Source organism: Puma concolor, chromosome D1, assembly GCF_028749965.1.
Source record: "Puma concolor isolate L17-30 chromosome D1, mPumCon1.1.hap2, whole genome shotgun sequence".
Classification (NCBI taxonomy): Eukaryota; Metazoa; Chordata; class Mammalia; order Carnivora; family Felidae; genus Puma; species Puma concolor.
In genome coordinates, this window is record NC_141676.1 from 73,069,335 (window position 1) to 73,091,310 (window position 21,976).

At 39.4% G+C, this 21,976-nt stretch overlaps 1 protein-coding gene, 1 long non-coding RNA gene and 1 pseudogene across 2 annotated transcripts in view; 1 reads left to right on the forward strand and 2 right to left on the reverse strand.

Annotated features, from left to right (window-relative positions):
- LOC147576806 (uncharacterized) overlaps positions 1-21,976 on the reverse strand; it is an 859,087-nt gene that overhangs the window by 700,362 nt on the left and 136,749 nt on the right. The window lies entirely within an intron of this gene.
- LOC147576809 (ragulator complex protein LAMTOR5 pseudogene) lies at positions 803-6,973 on the reverse strand (annotated as a pseudogene).
- On the forward strand, positions 7,888-15,723 carry LOC112866047 (tripartite motif-containing protein 77-like). The gene is made up of 6 exons (XM_025929083.1): positions 7,888-8,298; positions 8,957-9,052; positions 11,742-11,972; positions 12,667-12,689; positions 13,612-13,709; positions 15,230-15,723. Exons 1-6 carry the CDS (start codon positions 7,888-7,890, stop codon positions 15,721-15,723), a joined length of 1,353 nt encoding a protein of 450 aa, XP_025784868.1.

Sequence of the window (21,976 nt, forward strand, 5' to 3'; positions counted from 1 at the left end):
TACAATAACCTATAAATACTAAAAATGTGCAATTTGAAGTTTTTCAAACAACTGATAACAACTGATATGAAACCTTCACCAAAATCATGGTAATGAATCTGTCCATCCATCATCTGTGAAAGTTTCTTTTGCCCCTTGTTTTTGTTTTTGAGTTTTGACTTTGGTAACAACTCTTAACATGAGATGTACCATTTTAACACATTTTAAGTATTGGTAATGATCTCTAGAATTTATGTGTCAAGTTAATTCACTTTTTGAAGCTTTTATAAATGAGGGCTTTTAACATTTTTCAAATACAAATTTTGAAGCTATAAATGGATTGTTAAAAAAATTTTCATATACAACTTTTTCACTGCAAATATGTAGGAATCAAGATGACTTTTATATATTGACCTTTTATCCTGCCACCTTGCCTAACTCACTTATGAGTTCCAGGATATTTTTAGTAAAGTCTTTGGGATTTCCTACACTCATAATCATGTCACCTGTGAACACATACATTTTATTTTTTCCTTCCCAATGTTTTTCTTTTTTTCCCCCTCCCATCAGATTTATTGGACATAACAAAATTCTACATACAAAGTGACCTGGACCTGCTATTTCAAAACATGGTCCTTTCTTAAATATTTTGATAAATCCATCTATTGAGTGTTTCTATTCATTTCTCTAAAATGAATAGAAAAGTACTCAATGCAGATAATATACATGACCCGCCTACTGGAACTTTAATAGTTCTACAAGATAATTAATGTAGGTAAGATGCCGTCCCTATGACAAACTGTTGGAGAACTGACAGGAGATGTTAAGAGGCCATTTCACACACTGCCACTGTGATGCTGTCATGTTTCTGAATTGTAGTGCTCCCATTATCTGATTCCAGAGACACACCACAGGAATGTGGGGTATGAGGTTACCTTGCTGATTGCTAGGCTAGAACAGATATGACTCTAGCATGTGCATCTGATAGGGTCCCACAGAAGCCCAGATTAAGTCCTTGTGAATCTGTGCTCCAACAGTGGAAGAGTTCTTCACTATGTCCTCCAAGTGCTGTGCCAAGTATGCTCCTCCATCCTGCCCACTGTCCCCTGGTCCAGGATCCCACAAGGTGTCCAATGTTTGTCATTTTGTTTTTTCTTGTTTTGCTGCACTACCTAAGACTTCCAGTATAATGTTGAATAGAAATTGTGAGAGAAGACATCTACTATCATCCTAAAATTAGAAGAGAAGAATTTGGATTCTCATTACTAAGAATGTTGTCAACTTGAGATTTTTTCATAGACACACTTCATTGAGTTAAGGAAGGTCCTTTCTGTTCCTAGGTTACTGGAACTTATTATCATGAATGGATGTTGTATTTTGCTGGATGCTTTTTCTGCTTCTATTAATATGTTTTTCCTTCTTTAGCAAATTAATAAGGTAATTTACATGGATTATATTTGAAATGTTGAAGTAACCTCATGTTTTCTTGAATAAAGAAATTTCAACATGCTATATTATCTTTTTAAATATTGTTGGATTTTTTGAAAATGTTTTGTTGAGGATTTTTGCCTTTATGTTCAAGGGGGATATAAGAATTTAGTTTTCTTTTGTTGTAAAGTTTTTGTTTGATTTTTGGATTCAATTATTTTCTCAGTTGTCTTTCTGTTTTCAATTTCACTCCTTTCTGCTGTAATTTTATTTGTTCCTTCTTTCTGTTTACTGTATGTATAACTTTTTCTCCCTCTAGTATCTTTTTTTTAATGTTTGTTTATTTTGAGAGAGAAAAGGGGAGAGTGAATAGGGGAGGGGGGACAGAGAGAGATCCCAGTCAGGTTCCACTGCAGAGCCTGATTCAGGGCTATATCTCATGACCATGAGATTGTGACCTGAGCCAAAATCAGGAGTCAGATGTTTAAATGACTGAGCCACTCATGTACTGCTAAAGAACTTCTTTTAACATTTTTCATGAGGTGGGGTTCCTGGTCCTATATCCTCTCAATTTCTTTTTATTCTTTCCATTGTATTTTAACCTGAGAAATTCTTTACTTCTCCTTTACTTTTAAAGAATCTTTCTAGGTCAGTGTTTATTTTCTCTCATGCTTTAAATATTTCATTCTACTCTTTTCTTGCCTACATGGCTCCTGATGAAAAGTCAGATGGATTTCTTATCTTTGATTCTCTGTCAGCAAGGCATTTTTTCCTCTGACTTCCTTCAAGATTTTTTCTTTCTATTTGATTTTTTAAAGATTAAGTATTATAATTTTAGTATTTATTCCACTTGGTGTTCTCTGAGTTTCCTGATGTGTGGTTTTGTGTCTAACATTTCTTTGGGGAAATTCTCCATCAGTATTCAAATATTGTTTGTTTCTTTCTTTCTTCTCTTTCTGGTATTCCCATTACATGTATATTATGCCTTTTGTACTTGTCCTACAGTTATTTGATATTCTAAGGGTGTTTTTTTTTTTCCTTTTTCTCCTTGTTTTTTAATTTTGATATTTCTATGGAGATATCCTCAAGCTCCAATTCCTCAACCATACCTAGTTTACTACGGAGCCCATCAAAGTCATTCTTAATTTGTTACTATATTTTTTTGGCTCTAGAATTTTTAGAAATACTTTCTTAGTATTTTCATCCCCCTGCTTCATTATGTGTCTGTTCTTGTATGTTGTCTACTGTTCCCATTAAACTCTTAGCATATTAATCATAGGTTTTAGAATTTAATTTTGTAATCTGATATTTCCACCATTCTTGCCATACAGGACTCTGATTCCAATGCTTCTTCCATCTCTTCAAGCTGTTTTATGCTAGTTTGTTAGTTGTAGTTTCTTGATGAGAAGCAAACATGATACACTGGACACAAGGGATTGCGGTAAATAGGCCTTCAGTAATGTGGTAGTAAGGGGGTGGGTGAAGAAGATGGATTCTATAGCGCTATGATTAGGTCTGTCTTTTAGTGATCCTGTGTCCCTGGTCCCTGTGTCCCTGTGACCTGGAGGTCAGCAGTGCTTCTCAGTCCCCCACCTCTTGGGTTTAACACAACAGTGTCTAGAGGGGCTGGAGTTAGGTAGTCCCTTTCCCAGGGAAGTTGGCTCTGGTTAAATAGTTTCTCCTTTTTAAGGAGGACAATCCTTTTTAAGGACAATCCTCTTTAAGAAGAACAGAATTTTCTGACATATTTCAAAATGATTAGTTTTACCCTCCTCCTGCCAGAGCAGCAGCGATTTTTTTCCCCCAATATTCACTGTGAGGACCTGGTAAAGTTCCTACAGGTGAAACTCATAAAATTGTGGGTCCTTCCTATGAGTGAGTCCCCCTGGAGTTGTTAACTCTCAGACTTGTCCACACTGAGCCTCCAGCCATTCATCAACTACAGTACAGGTTTCCTACCCCAGCACCATGTCCCATGGACAATTCTGCTATGGTAAATTGAGACTCTCTGTATCTACCTATGCAACCCTCTCCAATTGGGGGGAGCAGCACTTTGCCCTCTGACCTCAGGCAAATTCTTTGATGAATTTAAGAGTTGTTGATATTTCAGTTTTTCAGATTTTTATTTGTTAGGACACAGTGTGATTTCTGAGCTTCTCACATGTTGCACCAGAAACTGGAAGTCTATGCCTCTACTTTTCAAGTTTCATTTTATTTCTTCAAGTGACTCACTCATTATTTATACCTCTATTTTCATTATTTTTAGTGTCTTAGAGTTTAAAATACAGGCATACCTCATTTTATAGTGCTACACAGATACAGAGATTTTTTACAAATTGAAGGTTTGTGGCAACACTTTGTCGAGCAAGTCTATCGGCACCATTTTTCCAGTAGCGTCTTCTCACCTCATGTCTCTATCACATTTTAGTAATTCTCAAAATGTTTCTAGTTTTCTTATTACTATTATATTTGTTATGGTGATCTGTGATCAGAGAATATGACTCGCTGCAAGGTCTGATAATGGTTAGCATTTTTCAGTAATAAAGTAGTTTTTAATTAAAGTATGTAGGTTTTGGGTGGCACCTGGGTTGCTCAGTTAGTTAAATGTCCGACTTCAGCTCAGGTCATGATCTCACATTTTGTGAGTTTGAGCCCCATGTTGGGCTCCATGCTGACAGCTCAGAGCCTGGAGCCTACTTAGGGTTCTGTGTCTCCCTCTCTCTCTGCCCCTCCCCTTCTCGTGCTCTGTCTTTCTTTCTCAAAGATAAATAAATATTTTTAAAAAATTTTAGGGGCGCCTGGGTGGCGCAGTCGGTTAAGCGTCCGACTTCAGCCAGGTCACGATCTCGTGGTCCGTGAGTTCGAGCCCCGCGTCAGGCTCTGGGCGGACGGCTCAGAGCCTGGAGCCTGTTTCCGATTCTGTGTCTCCCTCTCTCTCTGCCCCTCCCCCGTTCATGCTCTGTCTCTCTCTGCCCCAAAAATAAATAAACGTTGAAAAAAAAAATTTATATAAAAATAAAAAAAAAATTTTAAAGAAGTATGTAGGTTTTTTTTAGACACAATACTATCACACACTTAATAGACTACAGTATAGTGTAAACCTAACTTTTATATGCACTGGAGAACTAAAAAATTCATTTGACTCAACTCTATTGCAATATTTGTTTTATGGCAGTGGTTCAGATCCAAACCTGCAATATTTCCAAGGTATTCCTACAGACATCTTTAAGTGATTTTACCCCCCCTTCAGTAATACTGTACCTCTTCAGATGTGATGTCAAAAGCTTATCATTGTCCTAATTTCTCTTTCCTGTGTCTTATGTCGTTGTCATTTCACTTTTACATATGTCATAAACACATAGTACATTGTGGCTACTGTTTCTTTAAGCACTTAGTTATCATTAAAGAAAATATGATAATACCTTACATTTCATCATTATTTATTGCATTTCCAGTGTCCTCCATTTCTTTGTGTAGATCCAAGTTCCCCCCCCCCATACACACACACACATGATCTGCTTTCCTCTGAAGAATTTTGTGTGTATTTTTTTTTTTTTTTTTTTGTACATTTGATCCACTGGCCCCAAATTCCCTCTGTTTTTCTTTGTTTGGAATAGAAAATATCTTCTATTTTCGAAGGATATTTTCACTGGATATAGAATTGGGTGTTGACTCTTATTTTCTTTCCATGCTTTAAAGATATCATTCCATTGTCTTCTTTGTTGCATAGTTTCTGGAAAACTTATTGTTATAATTCTTATTTTTTATTCCTCTGTATGTAATTTTTTTCCCCTCCTAATACAGTGGTTGCCTTCAAGACTTTCTCCTTGTTATTACTTTCAATCAGTTTGAATATGACTTGCCAAGGTGTGGGGTTTTTGTGTTGGTTAGTTCAGTTTTTATTTTTTTCTGGTTGATATTTTCTGAATATCATGGATCTTTTTTTGATGACTTTAACAAATTTTGGAAATTTTTCTAAAATTATTTCTTTAAATGTTTCTTCTGCCATTTTCTTTCTCTTGGTCTTTCTGGAAATTCAATTACACATATATTATGTCTTTTAATATTGTAATACTGCTCTTTGCTCGTTCAGTTTTTATTTTCCACTCATGTTACTTCCTCTTTGTGTTTTCTTTGTTCGTTTTGTATTCGCCTATTTTTGTGGTCACTCATACTTTCCTTGACTGTATTACATGTACTATGAGGCCTGACAATGACATTTTCTACAGATTTTGTTCCTGGCTTATCTGAGTCTGCCTTAGAGTTTTTGTCTCTCCTGAAATTACCCATGATTCTTGCATGATGTCTACATATTTCATCAAAGACTTTAATATACTAATCATAGTTATTCTAAAGTCCTCATTTCATAGGTCTAACATCTGTGTTGTATCTAAGGCTGGCTATGAGGAGTGCTTTGTCAGTTCAGGTAGATTTTTTTTTCCTTTTGATATGCCTCATCATTTTTTGTTGAATACCTTATATATATTCAGGAGATACTGTGCTATGACAGTAGATACTGTAAGTCTTTTTCATGTTTTTTGGGGAGCACAGTTTCTTCTGCCAGGCCTTTAGTATGATGATTTGTGTTAATCTAGTCTATATTTGACATGGGTTTGAAGTTTGTTATGGCTATGGTTACCAAAGTAAGACTGTGTTAATGCTATGGGTTCCAGAGACCTCCAGTGCCTCTAATAGAGGTCTTCTCATCTTCACACAGTTAGCAAATTGGCTAACTCTTTGCTGTAAGAGTTATCTTTCTTGTGTTGTGCATTATGGGGTATTTAAAGGGATTTGTGGCCTCTACCCATTAAATGCCAGTAATATGCCTCAAGTTGTGACAACCAAAATTGTCTCTAGATAGTGCCAAATTTCCCCAGTTGAGTCAGGGGAGCCCTCAGTTGAGGAGTACTACTTGAAAGATATTCTGTTTACTTCTTGGTTTGGCTCTAGGTCCTCTTCCCAAGGAGACCCTATCTCTTTCATCTCTCTAGCTGTATTGCTCCCTACAAATATCTGTCTATGATCTTAAGGGGCTTTGCACACTTATCCTTGCTCACACTTGGTTTTTAGCAGCTAATTAAACTACTTTATCTTCACAGAGATTTCTATGGGCTCCGGTGGAATCTGCCCCAGATAAACATGAACAGGTCCTGTTTTGCTCTTTCCTTGTGCTCTCTATGCAGAATCTATCTTTGCTGTTTGACTCGCTACCTCAATTCTCTAACAGTTTCAACACAGGTCATTAATGTTTCATTTGTCTAGCATTTTTTCTTGTGGTAGGAGGGTGGCAACCAGCTTTCCAGCTCTCTACATTTCTAAGCTGAAATGGAAAGACCCCCTTATTTTTATCATGTCCCTGCATGTCCCAAAAATGTCCTTATTGGCTGGTAGGTTTTTTAATCTAGGAACGGGTCAAAGATGCCCCATCCTAGTTAATTTTCATATTTTAGTCACCTCCTGTATAATCATTTCGAAACATTTTCTCCTAAGAAACTAAGATTATTTGAATAATCCAGGATTGTTTTGTGTAATGTCTCGTAAATGTATTTGTCTAACTTTCCGCCATGGTTACTTGCAGATTAAATGTTTCTGGGAGGGATACTACAGGTGTGCCATAGTCCTTAAGTGGTCCACATCTATAAATGCGTGAAATTCATGGCCATGGTTTGGTTACCTGGTTAATGTATCTGCTAAATATTTACCTTGAAAAGGTACTATTTTCTCTTTTGCATTTAGGAACAATATTTTTAGTAGAACTTTGTTGGTATACAAATACTCTCTTCCCAAAGTCTTAGTTATTTTAGCATCTACTGATGATTCTTGCCAGATTCAATTATTGTTATGGTGTCTTTTTATTTTTTTGAGTTAATCTCTCCAGAAAAGGTAAGTAAGTGTTCAGTGCCATTCTTGCAAATCCAGAAGGTTTTTCCCATCCTCTTGTTAGGCTCGGAGTATTGGCTGTTGTACTTAAGCTAGTTCACTTTGATATCATAACATGGGAATACAAATGAGTACTGTATCCATATAATGTCCAGAAACAGAAAAAGCAGATTTTTCTTCCATGTTTCTTCTAGAACAAGAAAACCTCTTATAGACTCTTCTGGGAGTCTTTCTTTCTCTTATTTCATTGGCCAGAATTGGAGCACATACCTGTGCTAACCAATCAAAGAAGAGAAAATAAGGGGAACCCATGATATCTTTAGACAAAAGCAATGCCCCCTACTATGACTAGGGGTGAGCCAAAACCTCTGATGTCTTTGTAAAAGAGACAACATGGCTGACAAATCCTGAATTTCTAATGGAAGCTGAAAAGCAGGGCTGGAGGCCATGGCTGGAAAACAAGGACGCAGGCTCTCAGTCTGGAAGACTCTCCTTCCGCCTCACCGTCTTACTCCAAGCACCACCCATCCTGTTATCATGCATGTGTGTATTAGTGAGCAAAAGCTTATTTATTTTATTTCCGTTTATTTCCTCAGAAACATGGATTCTACTTTTGTGCGCTACGCTCCCAGTCTGCTTATCTGTTCCATCTGCAAGGACTATTTCACAGACCCTGTCACCATTAACTGCGGACACAGCTTTTGTACTCCGTGTCTCTGCCTCCTGTGGGAAGATGCACAGCATCCTACCCGCTGCCCTGTATGCAGGGCAGTATCTCCACGCATGGACTTGAAAAGCATTATTTCTGCTGAGGGACAAGCTCGTGCTAAAAAAGAATCAGTTGCCAAGAAGTTACCGAGGTCTGCCAGGCAGGTGTGTTGGATACACCAAGCACTGAAGAATATCTTCTGTCCAACTGACAAGAGCCTCCTGTGTTTGCAATGCTCTCATTCGCCAGGGCATACCACTCACATACACTGTCCAGTTTCACAGGTTGCTGAGCACTGCAGGGTAAGTACTGCCTCTGAATGCATGTGAAATGTGGAGGACTTGATATCTGATAGGCAATGAGCAAAAGTGATTTTATTTTTCTTCTCTTATGCCTTAAACAAGTAGAATTTGTAAACACCATCTGCCAGGCATGATTCTAAAACCTATGGATACAGCACCGAAGAAACTAAACAAACATCCTTGCTCCTCTGAAGTTTAAATTCCATTAGGCTGGGGGAGAGGAATGATGATGACTTGAAGAGGGTGCTGGTGTTTCAGTGTAACTGGCCAGGTGGATAATCTCTAGTGGCAGTTGACAGTCATTGGCTACTTCTGCCATGATGACAATAAGGCTCTTCAATATGTTCTAATCATGCCATAGAAAACATGATGGCTATCATTTCAAAATTAATATGAATTAAGATCCATTTCTGAAAATGTTCCATGTTACATATAATATCAGTACTAGATTCCTCAGATAATGGATTTCATTTCCAAATTCAGGAACTCTACTTTTGGTCAGCCTCCCAGTTTTGACTTACTTGCATTCCCAAAGAAACTCACTGACATCTCTGCTTCCTTTTTTATTTTTCTCATGTCTATCCCTTTATCACTTTTTGAGGTATCTGAAAATTACATATTTGTTTTTCTAGTGCTCAAATTTGTAGTTCTTTTACAGGAGAAACTTCTGATGCAAATGAAATCTATTTGGAAAAACAGGCAGAGAAATCAGAGAAATATAAACAAAGAGTACAACTTACTTAGAGTATGGCAGGTAAGTGGGAAGCCCTGTTTCCCATGGAACCAGCTTGGGACAGATACCATGGTAACTGACAGTGGAAGAACCTAAGTTAAATCATAATGTTCCCTGACCAGATGATCAGAAAAAGAGCTACATATAAGAACTGTATGAAAACATGACCTTCAGTGCAGGATTTCACATTGAGTCCATTGTATAACTAAAAGCCTTTCCCTGATTTTTCTGGATAAAGCAATATGTGCCACTAATACATTATCAGGGACAAGAAAATGCACTCTCACAAGGCAGAATGCAATGATCAGTAGGATGGAGGTAAATACAGACTTCCGTAGGAACTTAGTAAACTTTGAATGTTAACAAAAGCTTCTCAAACCAGTAAAACATCAGTGTGATAAAATAAGTTATTAGAATTTAATTTCCTGGGTATTGATGGCAAAGAGTTCTGAGGGACAAGAAAACTAAAGATGAGACAAACCAGATAACCCATGGAATTGTTTGAGATCTCGGTGCTGGTCCTACTGATTAGTAGATAGGGTATGAAGCAGAACATAGTGAGAAGTGTGGCTAGAAATGTAATCGTAGCCAGGTCAAGAATGCAAATGCCTAGTTAAGGATTTTTGATTGTGTCATTTATTGATTCACAAAGAGGAACAGAGAACCTGATCTAAAGAAGAAAATGACACCATTATTTTCAAAGAACTTGAGCAGTACTAGAGGAGACCTAGAGACCTATAAAAAGGCAATATTAGGGAATAATAATTCACTGAACAGGAATCTGTACATGGTGCTATGAGAGTGCCAAAGAGGAATAAGAACATTAGCTTGATTGTTTAGGATGGATTTCTGATGAAACATTCATTCATATGAGGGCCTATGGTATGTTGCTCACTGTTCTAGGCCAACAAAGAGATATATAACTGGACAAAAAGAGAAACAAATCACTGACCTCAGTAGTTTATAATCTAGTGAGAGAACTCAATCCAGAAATTTAAGAAGTAAAATTTAAGCTATATGACATTTATGAAGTCCTTGCAATAAAATGAAAGCAGAAAATGGGTATAAGGAGTGCAGGCTGGGATGTGCTGGTGTAACCACTGCCAAGGTTACATCTGGGCAGAGATCTGAGTGGTTGTTAGAAGATGGTGGGAGATGAGCACCTGAGAATGCAGCTTCCCAGAGCAGAGGAGACAGAAGAGATTAGTAAAAGAAATGAGTAGTAAACAGGATCAAATGTGGAAAGAAGGTGAAGTACTATAAGAATGAATCATATTATTTCAATTTAGTAAAAATAGGCTCTTGGTTGGAACCTATTGTTGGAATGTGTGGTTCAGGAACGGGTACGAGACAGAAGGGAAGACTCATTGCTTGGATGAATAGTTGAAAATTGCATCCCTGGGCACAGTGAGTTTGATCACATTTGGTCAATAAGTCTGGCTTTGATGGCAATGAAAGTGTTAGCGTAGAAGCTGGATAAAGTCATTATAATAATGATATTTAGTTTTGACATTTCCAAAATAATTTGATAAATGTGTATATGTTTAAAAGCTGTGTGAAAAGAAAGGGAAAGAGAGTGTGAAAAAGTGTCTGAATGAGAGAATAAAATGGAGACAGGTCCATAGGACAAGGGAGAGAGAGACACAGAGACATGAAGGCAAGGCAAAAACTAGTATTGTGGGATAGTAATGTAGACCAGTAATATCTCTGAGAAGACAAGACAGGGGGACCAGTAAAGAGGAGATGGGTTTAGCCCTGGTAGTAAGAGGCAGGCAGAGCCCAGCACTGGTGGAAGAGAGTGTGTAAGGAATGGAGGTAATTTATTTTATTTTTTTTTTTTTTATATATGAAATTTATTGTCAAATTGGTTTCCATACAACACCCAGTGCTCATCCCAAAAGGTGCCCTCCTCAGTACCCATCACCCACCCTCTCCTAGGAATGGAGGTAATTTAAAAAGATCACATGTGATGTCCTCTGTTTTCCTGAGGAAGCAAATTGTTGCTTTTTCCTGAGAGCAGATAGTCAGTTTGTAAGTACAAGCATTGAGAAGAATGGATTATGATTTTGAGATTGTTATGAATCCTGTAAAACAACAAAATTTGATCTTAATTTTCTATTTTCACATGAAAATATGGAAGTTTGAGAGTAAGTAGTTGGAAGCAGAGGTGCAGGCAAACAAATAAATGAAAAGGAAGGAGGGAGGAAGGTAAGAAAGAAGCCAAATATGTGGTTTCTTAGAAGGAGAAAGACCTAAAAATGTATGTAGTACTTCTATGATCTGAATTGCTTCCTCCCCCAATTTGTATGTTCAAACTCTAACCCCCGTGATGGCAATAGGAGTGGGGGCTTTGTGAGGTGATTAGGTCACGAGGCCACAGTCCTCAGTAATGAGACCAGTGCTCATCTAAAAGAGACCCTGGAATGTCCCTTGTGCCATCTGCCATTTGAGAACACAACGAAACGATGGCTATCTAGGAAGTAGACTCTCACCAGATGCCAAATCTGCCAGCATCAATCATTGACTCCCCAGCACACAGAACTGTGAGAAATAGTTTCTGTATTCATTAGGTACCCAGTCTGTGGCGTTTTTGTAAAAGCAGCCCAACAGACTAAGACCAGAACATTGGGCATAGCATGCAAACTGTAGATAATGAGAGAAGAGTAAAACTTTCCAGATACATGACCTAATTAAACCAATGTCACTTCAGGGTTTTGTAAATCTAAGGATGGTGATGATCAAGGCTGAATATCCTAAGGTGTACCAATACCTCCACAAAGAAAAGCAAAAACATTTAGAGAGCCTGGCAATTGAAGGCAAGATAATTTTTCATCGACTCCGGAGAAATGTAGCTAGAATGCTTCAAATGGGGAAACTCCTGAAAAGAATCTATGAGGAGCTGAAGGAAATGTGCCTCAAAGCAGATGTGCACCTGCTCCAGGTAAGGACTGAGGAAGGATGAACATGAGCCTGGCTGGAAATCATTTATATCCACTGAGATCCATATCCCTTTTGACCTCCATTATTTTTCTGGTTCCAAAGTTCAAATTCTGCCTCCTCTGTGCAAAAGCAGGCTTTGCTCCTCCAGTATAACCCAGAGATCCAGGGTCACATCCACCTTATACAGGAAAAGGAAAACTATATAGAAATGTGAGGAACAGATCCAGAAAAAAATCATCATCTCACTTTTTCTACTAAGAGTTTCTAACCAACTGCCACAAAGCAGCTTTTAAATGCATAATTCAATTTTGTATCTGGACTTGTCAGTATGTGGGATGTATCCATTCTTTCTCTTTTGAAATTGTAGATTTAGAGCCCACACACCCTTATAAGAACTTTGAAGAAACCCTTCGTGAATCTCACTGTATATTACAACCAAAGAGCCATTGTTGGCTCTAAGAACATCTTCTGCTTTAAATTTTATCATGATCATAATTTTATCATATAATAAATAGAAGACCATATAAATAGAAGACCAAATCTTATCTTTTTAAGGATAAGGAGAAGGGCAAATGATTTTACCAAGGAAGAAAGTGGAGATAGAGAATTTTCCAGTTCAGTCTCATAGCCTCAGACTAGACTAAACAGGGGAATATCTTGTGCTCAAAGCTAAGCCTTCCTCTTTCTCGTTACAGGATTTGGGAGACATCATGAAAAGGTAAATTTGCCCCTCCATCCAAGTTATGGCATCGGTGACAGTGGTCAGGTTATTTCTGCTGAGATGGACCCACAACTTTTTATGACAAGTTTCTTTATGCCCTCATTTATTCCTTGTCTAAGACACTTCTCGGTTTTATATTGACCACTCTTAGGTAAAAGCGAGGGTTGAAGCAGGGTGTGGCTTCAGCTGCAAGGCTTAATGCAGAAGTTGCCAAATATAACTGTTTTTCCTGCCTCTAATTTTCAAAATCCTAATTATTTGAGGATTATTCCCCATATTCTATGGGAAAGGCAGATAAGCTCAGAGAGAGGTGCCTGGGTGGCTCAGTCCAACTTCGGCTCACGTCATGACCTCTCAACTTGAGGATTCAAGGGTTCGAGTTCCGCATTGTTTTCTGTGCTGACAGCTCAGAGCCTGGAGCCTGAGTCTGTCTCTTTCTGACCCTCCCTTACTTGTAGTCTGTAGTCTGTCTGTCTGTCTCTCTCTCTCTCTCAAAATAAATAAACATTAAAAAAAAAAAAACAAATAAGCTCAGAGAGGCAGCAGGTGGAAGGATGATGAGAAGAGAGGGGAGGGAAAAAGATGAAAACCCCTACAGAGATTAAGCTCTATATATTAGGCCCTGTTAAGCTCTATTTGACACCTATTGGGTTTCAGGAACTAAATGAGAACAGCTGTGTGCTGTCCATAGGGAAGGCAAAGGGAGAAAACACATTTGTGAGTGATCTATCTTACTGAAATTGAAGTGATAAGAGCACAGTAGCTAGTTATAAAATACAAGAACAACTACAACATCCCTCAGTTTGTGGAGTTAAACTCTGACCCTTTGCACCCAATTGTGAGGATTTTGAAGGAGCATCTTCAAGGGAGGCTTATGATAGGACTAGAGGGGTCAGTAAGTGGTTCTGTTTCTTTGCAGGAGTCAGTTAGTGCAGGCGCACTTGCCCCAGCCTGCGGACCCACAGCTCAGTGAGTGGACAATCACCGGGATGTCTGAAAGGCTTAACAACTTCCGAGGTAAGAGGTGGTGCCCTGGTGAGACCCCACTATTTCCTCCATGAGGAGATACACCTGGAGGACCTCTCCTCATTGCTCTATTAGTCTTTGCAGAGAACTGGGAAGCAGGTAAATATGCAAACCCTTGTAACTAACCATATTTTATTGTTAGATACCTGAAGCCAGTCAAAAACAATTAAATATAACACTTATATGACAATTTACAGTGAGTTTAAAAAAATGAAGCACTTGACATATAAATAGTTATTTGTTGGGGGATGGGGAGGCAAGCAGGAAAGGAGCAGAGAGAGAGGGGGAGAGAAAATCCTGAGCAGGCTCCACACTGTCAGTTTGATGTCAGCGCAGAGCCCGACATGGGGCTCCATCTGATGAACCGTAGGATCATGACCTGAGCCGAAATCAAGAGTCAAACGCTTAAACAACTGAGCCACCCAGGCACCCTGAAAGCACTTGACACATAAAACTGCATATTCATTCAGTGTATTTTAACTTATAGTTGTTAATTGTAGTTATACGTAGATGTTCAGATTCCTAGAAGCACCTTAAATTGTTATTTAAATGTTTATCTAAAAATTTAAGTTAGTGAATGTATTTGAAAAATCATTAGATTTTAGATTTAGAAAGGGATAAAAATGTTTATAAAAAACAGGTACAACCAGGAAACACATGGAACACATGATTTGCTGTGTGGATTCGCTGTCCCTAAGAAACAAGTAGACAGTGAGCCTGGCTGACAGGAGAAGCAGGCATGGGATGGGATAGGTTGGATTCTGAGTCCATGATGCCGGAGTTAGAAATTCAGCGAAAGGAACCACTTCTGAAAAAAAAAAAAAAAAAAAAAAAGGCAAATATGGATTTCCAATTTATTTTCCCATTGCTTGTCGACATGTTACATCTTTGTGTTTGGACAAAGTTATCACTATTTAAGACTAATAAGAATAACAGTATCATATTTTTGAAATGATATATAATATTTATTACTGTTACTATATTTATTTGATTTTGTGCAAGTTGATAAATGAGAAAGCTTAAGTGAGTGAAGGGCCATCTTGGTATTTACTTGGCATCAATGAGCAGGCTCCCAAATTTTCAATGAGCTAATGAGAATAAAACCAGATCCTGCCATCCTACATCTTTAAGTATTCTCAGAATTATTTTTCATCTAGTTGTATGAATAGAGATTTACTTGCTTAGGCAAGAAGCCGCTTCTCCCCAATGGGTCTCTGGATTTCCAATGACACACACCCTGTATAGTCACTTGTGATAAAGGAGTGTTCTGGGGCAGTTAGTGTGGACTCTGCCATGAAAGCTGTTACATGTTCCAGAATTTTACGAGGAATTACTAAGTGGTAAGTACCTTGAAACTGGCCATGGTGGTGTGGGAGTGTTCCCAGCAAACAAACCAGTTTTGTTTGGTTTTAGAGATTTGGTTGTTCAGCATTTGCTAGAACACTATAGCACTTGTCCCACAGAAATTTTAAACTCTGTTCTTTGACTTCACTGTTTTCATTTTACTTAAGTGTACATTACATTTGATGATAAGATGAGGAATTACCGTGTGCCTCTGTTTGAAGACCTGAGACGTTTGCAGTGCTGTCCCGACCATCAAGACCTGCCCCACAGTCCAGCGAGTCCACAGTATAAGCCTTCCTGGGCAGCTCAGACCTTCACCTCTGGCAAATATTACTGGGAGGTGGATGTGGGAAACTCTCAGAATTGGATTATAGGACTTTGCAGGGAATCCTGGACAAAACGCCATGACATGCTGCTCAACTCTGAGGGTATCTTTCTACTTCTGTGTGTCAACGTGGATGACCATTGCCGTCTCTTCTCTGCCTCCCCGCCACTGCGCCACTACATTCCAAGACCCCAGGGCTTGGTAGGGGTGTTTTTAGATTATGAATTTGGTATAGTAAGCTTTGTTAATGTTGCCAAAAGTTCCCTCATTTGTAATTTCCTTTCCTGTTCCTTCTCCTTCCCTCTCAGACCTTTCATTTGCTATGGACCCAAATGATCAGGAACAGCTCACAAACCTGACCAAGGTCTTAGCAATTTTAATAGCTGGGGAGGGTTCTATCCTGGTGACTTCTTGAGTGGGGAAAATCACTGATGCCTCATGGTCTTGAACTTCATTTTACCTTCAGGAGATACATGTGTTGTATTATTTTTTAAAGTGGTGACACTGTGAAGGATATACATTTGTCTTTTCTATTTTATTGAAATAAAAGTACTCGCTTTTATTATATTGTGTGGGATATGTTCACTTTTCATTTGCTATCTGGGCTTGCTAGAGGTGAAAGAATGCATTGATGTGGAAACTAGCTAAATGGATGAACACAGAGCACAGAGGATTCTCCTTCCAGACAGTTCTTGTCAAAACTCAATATCATGTGGAATTCTCTTCTCCCTGAATTCATCTGGCTAACTTCCCCCTCCATAAGTTCTCAGTTTACTGGACTAGTTTAGGTCACATTATAACAAAGCTCAACAACAGCTTATCCCTTCCCTTTGTAAAACTCACAACAGAATTTGGATCTTCTTTTCTAACTTGCAAATCACTAGAAGGGACGGCCAATGTCACTCCTCTTCGTAGCACATTCCAAGAATGAAACACCAGTCTGGGGACATGAGAGATAGAACAAAATATTTGGATAAATAAAGGAATGTGTCAGGGCACTTGGATGACTCAGTCGGTTGAACGTTGGACTTTGGCTCAGGTCATGATCTCATGATTTATGAGTTCAAGCCCTACATTGAGCTGGCTGCTATCAGCCCAGAGCCCGCTTCAGATCCTGTCCTTCTCTCTCTGCCCCTCCCCAACTTGTACTCCCTCAAAAATAAATAAAACATTAAAAAAAGAATGTGTCAAAATTATTAAAAGCAAAGGCTATATATATAACCAACAAAGGTTAAGATAATGTAGACACAGTAAGATAGGAAGTGCTGAGAAATATTGTTGAATAAAGAAATGAATTATGTTACTGTTCAGATTCATGGGTCAGAAATGACTTTTAACTGAAAAGAGATAAATTGTATATAATTTGACTGCCTAGTGTTGCTGTAGGTCATTCTTGGTGATGAGCACAGTATTCCAGGAATGTAGACAATTTTTACCAGAGTGATACTTATACAGACAGTAAGACCTAGATGTTTGGATACTGCAGTATTTTTAAAGAAATTACATATAGTAAAACTATACATATATACATTTTGGAGGATGCATAAACGTCAATCAACCTCAGTTCTCAACCACATAAAATATCAAATGGCCAACAAATTTCACTTCAAAAAATGCTTCAGTCTTAGATCTTAGAAGTTTGCAAAATAGCCAGACAGTAAAGTCAAACTCTCTAGGGATGTGAGGTACAAAATGATGACTATAGCTAACACTGCTGCATGGTATATGGGAAAGTAGTTAAGAGAGTAAATCCTAAGATTTCTCATCACAAGGAAAAAGGTTTTTTTTTTTCTTTTGTGTAAAGAAGGAATCGATCTCTCTCTCTCCCCCTTCCTTTCTCCTGCTGTCCCTTCCTCTTCTCTCCCTACTCAAGATTCTTTTGGAAGAGAGGTAATATTCTGGCAATTAAATTCACTTCTGTGAAGATGTAGTAGTGAAGAAACTATCCTAAATTTCAAAGAATTGCCTAGGGATTATTTAAAGCAATATGATGATGCTCTCACCTCTTGGAAGTTTCCAAGAATTGCTGCATGCTTAACAGTTTGGTGTTGACCTCTAGCACTGGTCAAAATGGAATCAATCCCCCAAAGTCTCATCCAGAGATGACAAGTAGACATGCTGAGCAGAGCACCAAAAATAAGGACTTTGTATGTGAGGACTCTGAGGCATTAAGAATAGAATGTGAAATGAGATGAGTTAACATTGGAATCATTAATTACCCATAATGGGGGTGAGTGTTAAGGAGTTCTTTTTCCTCTTCTCTTCCCTAACATTGACTGGATGAAAGGAAGATCCACTTCTCTGAACTTCACAGCAGGAGCATATGGCAAAAGCCCCCAAAGAAACACCCCCTTCTAGCCAAAGGACCAGGAAGAGAGGCCCCTCACACATCAAAGTGTGGGAAAAAAAATCCTTTTCTTCTTCCTTTTTCTCACCCAGCCCTGACGCAAGGTCAGCCCCAGTGACAAAGCTGCGATGAGTGGCAATAGGGAAAGACCTTTGCCCGAAGAGAGAGCCTTTTTTTTTTTTTCCTCTGGGGAAAGGGCCTCTGTTGTCCCAGTTCAGGGATTAAATCCCCTTTCTTGTTCTCTTTTCTGTTGCTTCTTTGACTTGAGGACATGCACAGGACCTGTCTGGATGGTAGGATTAACTCTGGGAGAGGCTCCAGCTTTGAAGACTTGCTCTTAAACTGTGTAAGAAGTAGCCAGAGACTTCTAACATGGGCTGGATGTCCCCCACCACTGGCACAGTACTCTCCTGTGTATTCCACCAGGTCTCCCCCTAGTGTGTGGCTTGTCCTCTCGGGATGATGAGAACCATCTGTAGCCCTGACTGTGCACAGGTACTTCTCCATCAGCTCTCTGGGGAGGTTCTTTCCCTGACCTGCAGTGTTGTCCTCACAAGCATTCACTGCTTTGCACCCAGCTGTGGACTCTAGCTGTGGGGTCCTCCATGACCCTCTAGGGTGCTTCCTCTGTGCAGCTCTACCTTCCACAGTATTCAGTCTTGGGACTGCAGCCACTTTGACATTCTTGACTTTCCAACCATCTCCTCAGTTCAGGGCGACCCCTGGGCTGTCTGACCTCCTCCCCACTGTGCTACATCTGCAAATCTCCAGGAAGTGAAATGGGACCATCTTTGAGGTCTCCTCATTTGTTCCCTCTCTCTGTTTACTCTCCTCTGCTACTTATGAAACTTGGAAAAATGTTGTTTTATACCACATTTATGGCTTTTTCTTGTCTGGGGTAGAAGAGCAAATCCCATCCCTGATACTCCATGTTTTCTTAAAACCCAAGTCAGAGGGGGAATTTATTAAACCACAGATTCACATTCTTTGATAGAGAACTATTGATTTTCTTTTCTTTTATTTTTAGCTTCAGTAGTGTGTATCTTTCATTGAATTTACTCATTTCCTCTTGGCTGTCAGATTTGTTAACATTGGTGTTTGCTAGATATTTGTTTTGCTGAATAATCTTTGTAAGCCAGGTTTGGATGTTGTTGGGGTGAAGGAATCCACCTGAATTTCTGGAGATAAGGCTCTCACCTTTTGTCGTACTGCAAGGAGTGGACCCCATTAACAAGTGGTATGGGATGAGTGCCCCTCCATCACATCCCCATGGCAAGAAGTACCTAGTGGAAAGAAAACCTCTTCTGATGGGTTCTAAGTACAGATCTGACTCAAAAGAGACGGGAGCCCATGAGCTTTGGGGCAAACTGCTCAGTGATGGGCCAAGAAAGAAGAGAGGGTCAGGGAATTCCAGGATCATAGTCACAGTGGTCCATCCTGGCTCTGCTTTGCCTGGTGATCTCAGGTTTAGATCTTTTCACTCTGGGGCTGAGGATCCGTGTCTTCAGTCTCCTCCCACCTACCCTTTGTGTGTCGACTGTTTTAGAAGTGGCCAACCAGGACTGCCAGGCACTAACATAAGAGCCTTCCTGATTCCTTTGAGCCCTACCCATTCCTGGTGATGCACGAACGCTGCCCTATGCATGAAGAACCTTGAATGCCTCTCCCTGATATCACTGGCTTCTCTTCACTGTACTCTAAGTACAAGAAGCCAAATGACCCTAGGCACTGTCCCTTTAAGAACAAATACAGCTGGCACAAAAACAGACACATAGACCAATGGAATAGAATAGAAACCCCAGAACTAGACCCACAAATGTATGGCCAACTAATCTTTGACAAAGCAGGAAAGAACATCCAATGGAAAAAAGACAGTCTCTTTAACAAATGGTGCTGGGAGAACTGGACAGCAACATGCAGAAGGTTGAAACTAGACCACTTTCTCACACCATTCACAAAAATAAACTCAAAATGGATAAAGGACCTGAATGTGAGACAGGAAACCATCAAAACCTTAGAGGAGAAAGCAGGAAAAGACCTCTCTGACCTCAGCCGTAGCAATCTCTTACTCGACACATCCCCAAAGGCAAGGGAATTAAAAGCAAAAATGAATTACTGGCACCTTATGAAGATAAAAAGCTTCTGCACAGCAAAGGAAACAACCAACAAAACTAAAAGGCAACCAACGGAATGGGAAAAGATATTTGCTAATGACATATCGAACAAAGGGCTAGTATCCAAAATCTATAAAGAGCTCACCAAACTCCACACCCGAAAAGCAAATAACCCAGTGAAGAAATGGGCAGAAAACATGAATAGACACTTCTCTAAAGAAGACATCCGGATGGCCAACAGGCACATGAAAAGATGTTCAGCGTCGCTCCTTATCAGGGAAATACAAATCAAAACCACACTCAGGTATCACCTCACGCCAGTCAGAGTGGCCAAAATGAACAAATCAGGAGACTATAGATGCTGGAGAGGATGTGGAGAAACGGGAACCCTCTTGCACTGTTGGTGGGAATGCAAATTGGTGCAGCTGCTCTGGAAAGCAGTGTGGAGGTTCCTCAGAAAATTAAAAATAGACCTACCCTATGACCCAGCAATAGCACTGCTAGGAATTTATCCAAGGGACACAGGAGTACTGATGCATAGGGGCACTTGTACCCCAATGTTCATAGCAGCACTCTCAACAATAGCCAAATTATGGAAAGAGCCTAAATGTCCATCAACTGATGAATGGATAAAGAAATTGTGGTTTATATACACTATGGAATACTACGTGGCAATGAGAAAAAATGAAATATGGCCTTTTGTAGCAACGTGGATGGAACTGGAGAGTGTGATGCTAAGTGAAATAAGCCATACAGAGAAGGACAGATACCATATGGTTTCACTCTTATGTGGATCCTGAGAAACTTAACAGAAACCCATGGGGGAGGGGAAGGAAAAAAAAAAAGAGGTTAAAGTGGAAGAGAGCCAAAGCATAAGAGACTGTTAAAAACTGAGAACAAAGTGAGGGTTGATGGGGGGTGGGAGGGAGGGGAGGGTGGGTGATGGGTATTGAGGAGGGCACCTTTTGGGATTAGCACTGGGTGTTGTATGGAAACCAATTTGACAATAAATTTCATATATAAATAAAATAATAAAAAAAAAAGAACAAATACAGCAAAAGCTTTCAAAACTCTCGGTGTCAGCCACCTTACCTCTCTGCACTGTCAGGCATTCCTTTCCTCACTGTATTGGGCAGAAGAACCTATCTCCATGGCCCCAAATCCAGCACAGTGCTGGTCTACTGTGGGTGGTTAGGGCTTCAGGGACGTGCAATTCCTGGTCCCAAGGGAGTCAGGGAAAAGACACTGTCCTAACAGAAACTGAGGCTAGAACAGGAGAAAAAGTTTTTAAAAAGGTTATTGAGGGGCTTCCAACTCTTGATTTTGGCTCAGGTCATGATCTTGCAGTTCCTGGGATCAAGCTCCTCATTGGGTTGTGAGCTGACAGCACAGAGCCTACTTGAGATTCTCTCTCTCCCTCTCTCTCTTTGGTCCTCCCCTACCAGAGCTTTCTCTCTCTGTCTCTCTCTCTGTCTCTCTCTCTCAGAATAAATAAATAAACTTTAAAAAAATAAGTGATTGAAAAATTGAAGGATGGGAGCTAACTCCACCACCATCCCTGCTGTAGTTTCCTAAGTGTTTGGCAAGGGAAAGCAAAGCTGGGAAGCTCATAATCTATATTGTACCATGTTTGACTGCAGCACCCTTGAAGGAACAAGTGGTCCTATGGCTCTGAACCAAAGTTGTGTCAGCACCAGAGGCATCTCCCTCTCCCCAGTGTGTAGTACTCCAGGAGCTGCAGTGAACATGCAAGTGCAGATTATCTTTTCAAATTAATATTTTAATTTTCTTCAGACAAATACACAGAAGTGTAATTGTGGTGTCATGTGGTAATTCTATTTTTAATTTTTTAAGGAACCTCCATACTATTTTCCACAGTGGCTGTACCACTTTAACATTCCCACTAGCAGTCTACAGAGTTTCTTTTTCTCCATATCCTCCCCATCACATTATTAAATCTTATCTTCTTGATGATAGCCATTCTAATATATGTGAGGTGCTATGTCATTGTGACTTTGGTTTGTATTTCCTTGATGATTAGTGATGTTGAGCATCATTTTGTATACCTGTTGGCCATGTATATGTCTTCTTTGGAAAAATGTCTATTCAGATATTTTGTCCCCTTTTT

What these genes read in the sequence shown, in the direction of transcription:
- LOC112866047 (XM_025929083.1), top strand. Translation starts at nt 7,888, where the DNA reads ATGGATTCTACTTTTGTGCGCTACGCTCCCAGTCTGCTTATCTGTTCC. An exon ending in TTGGGAGACATCATGAAAAG is followed by an intron (nt 12,690 to 13,611) that starts GTAAATTTGCCC and finishes GTTTCTTTGCAG; the next exon opens with GAGTCAGTTAGTGCAGGCGC. An exon ending in AAGGCTTAACAACTTCCGAG is followed by an intron (nt 13,710 to 15,229) that starts GTAAGAGGTGGT and finishes ATTTTACTTAAG; the next exon opens with TGTACATTACATTTGATGAT.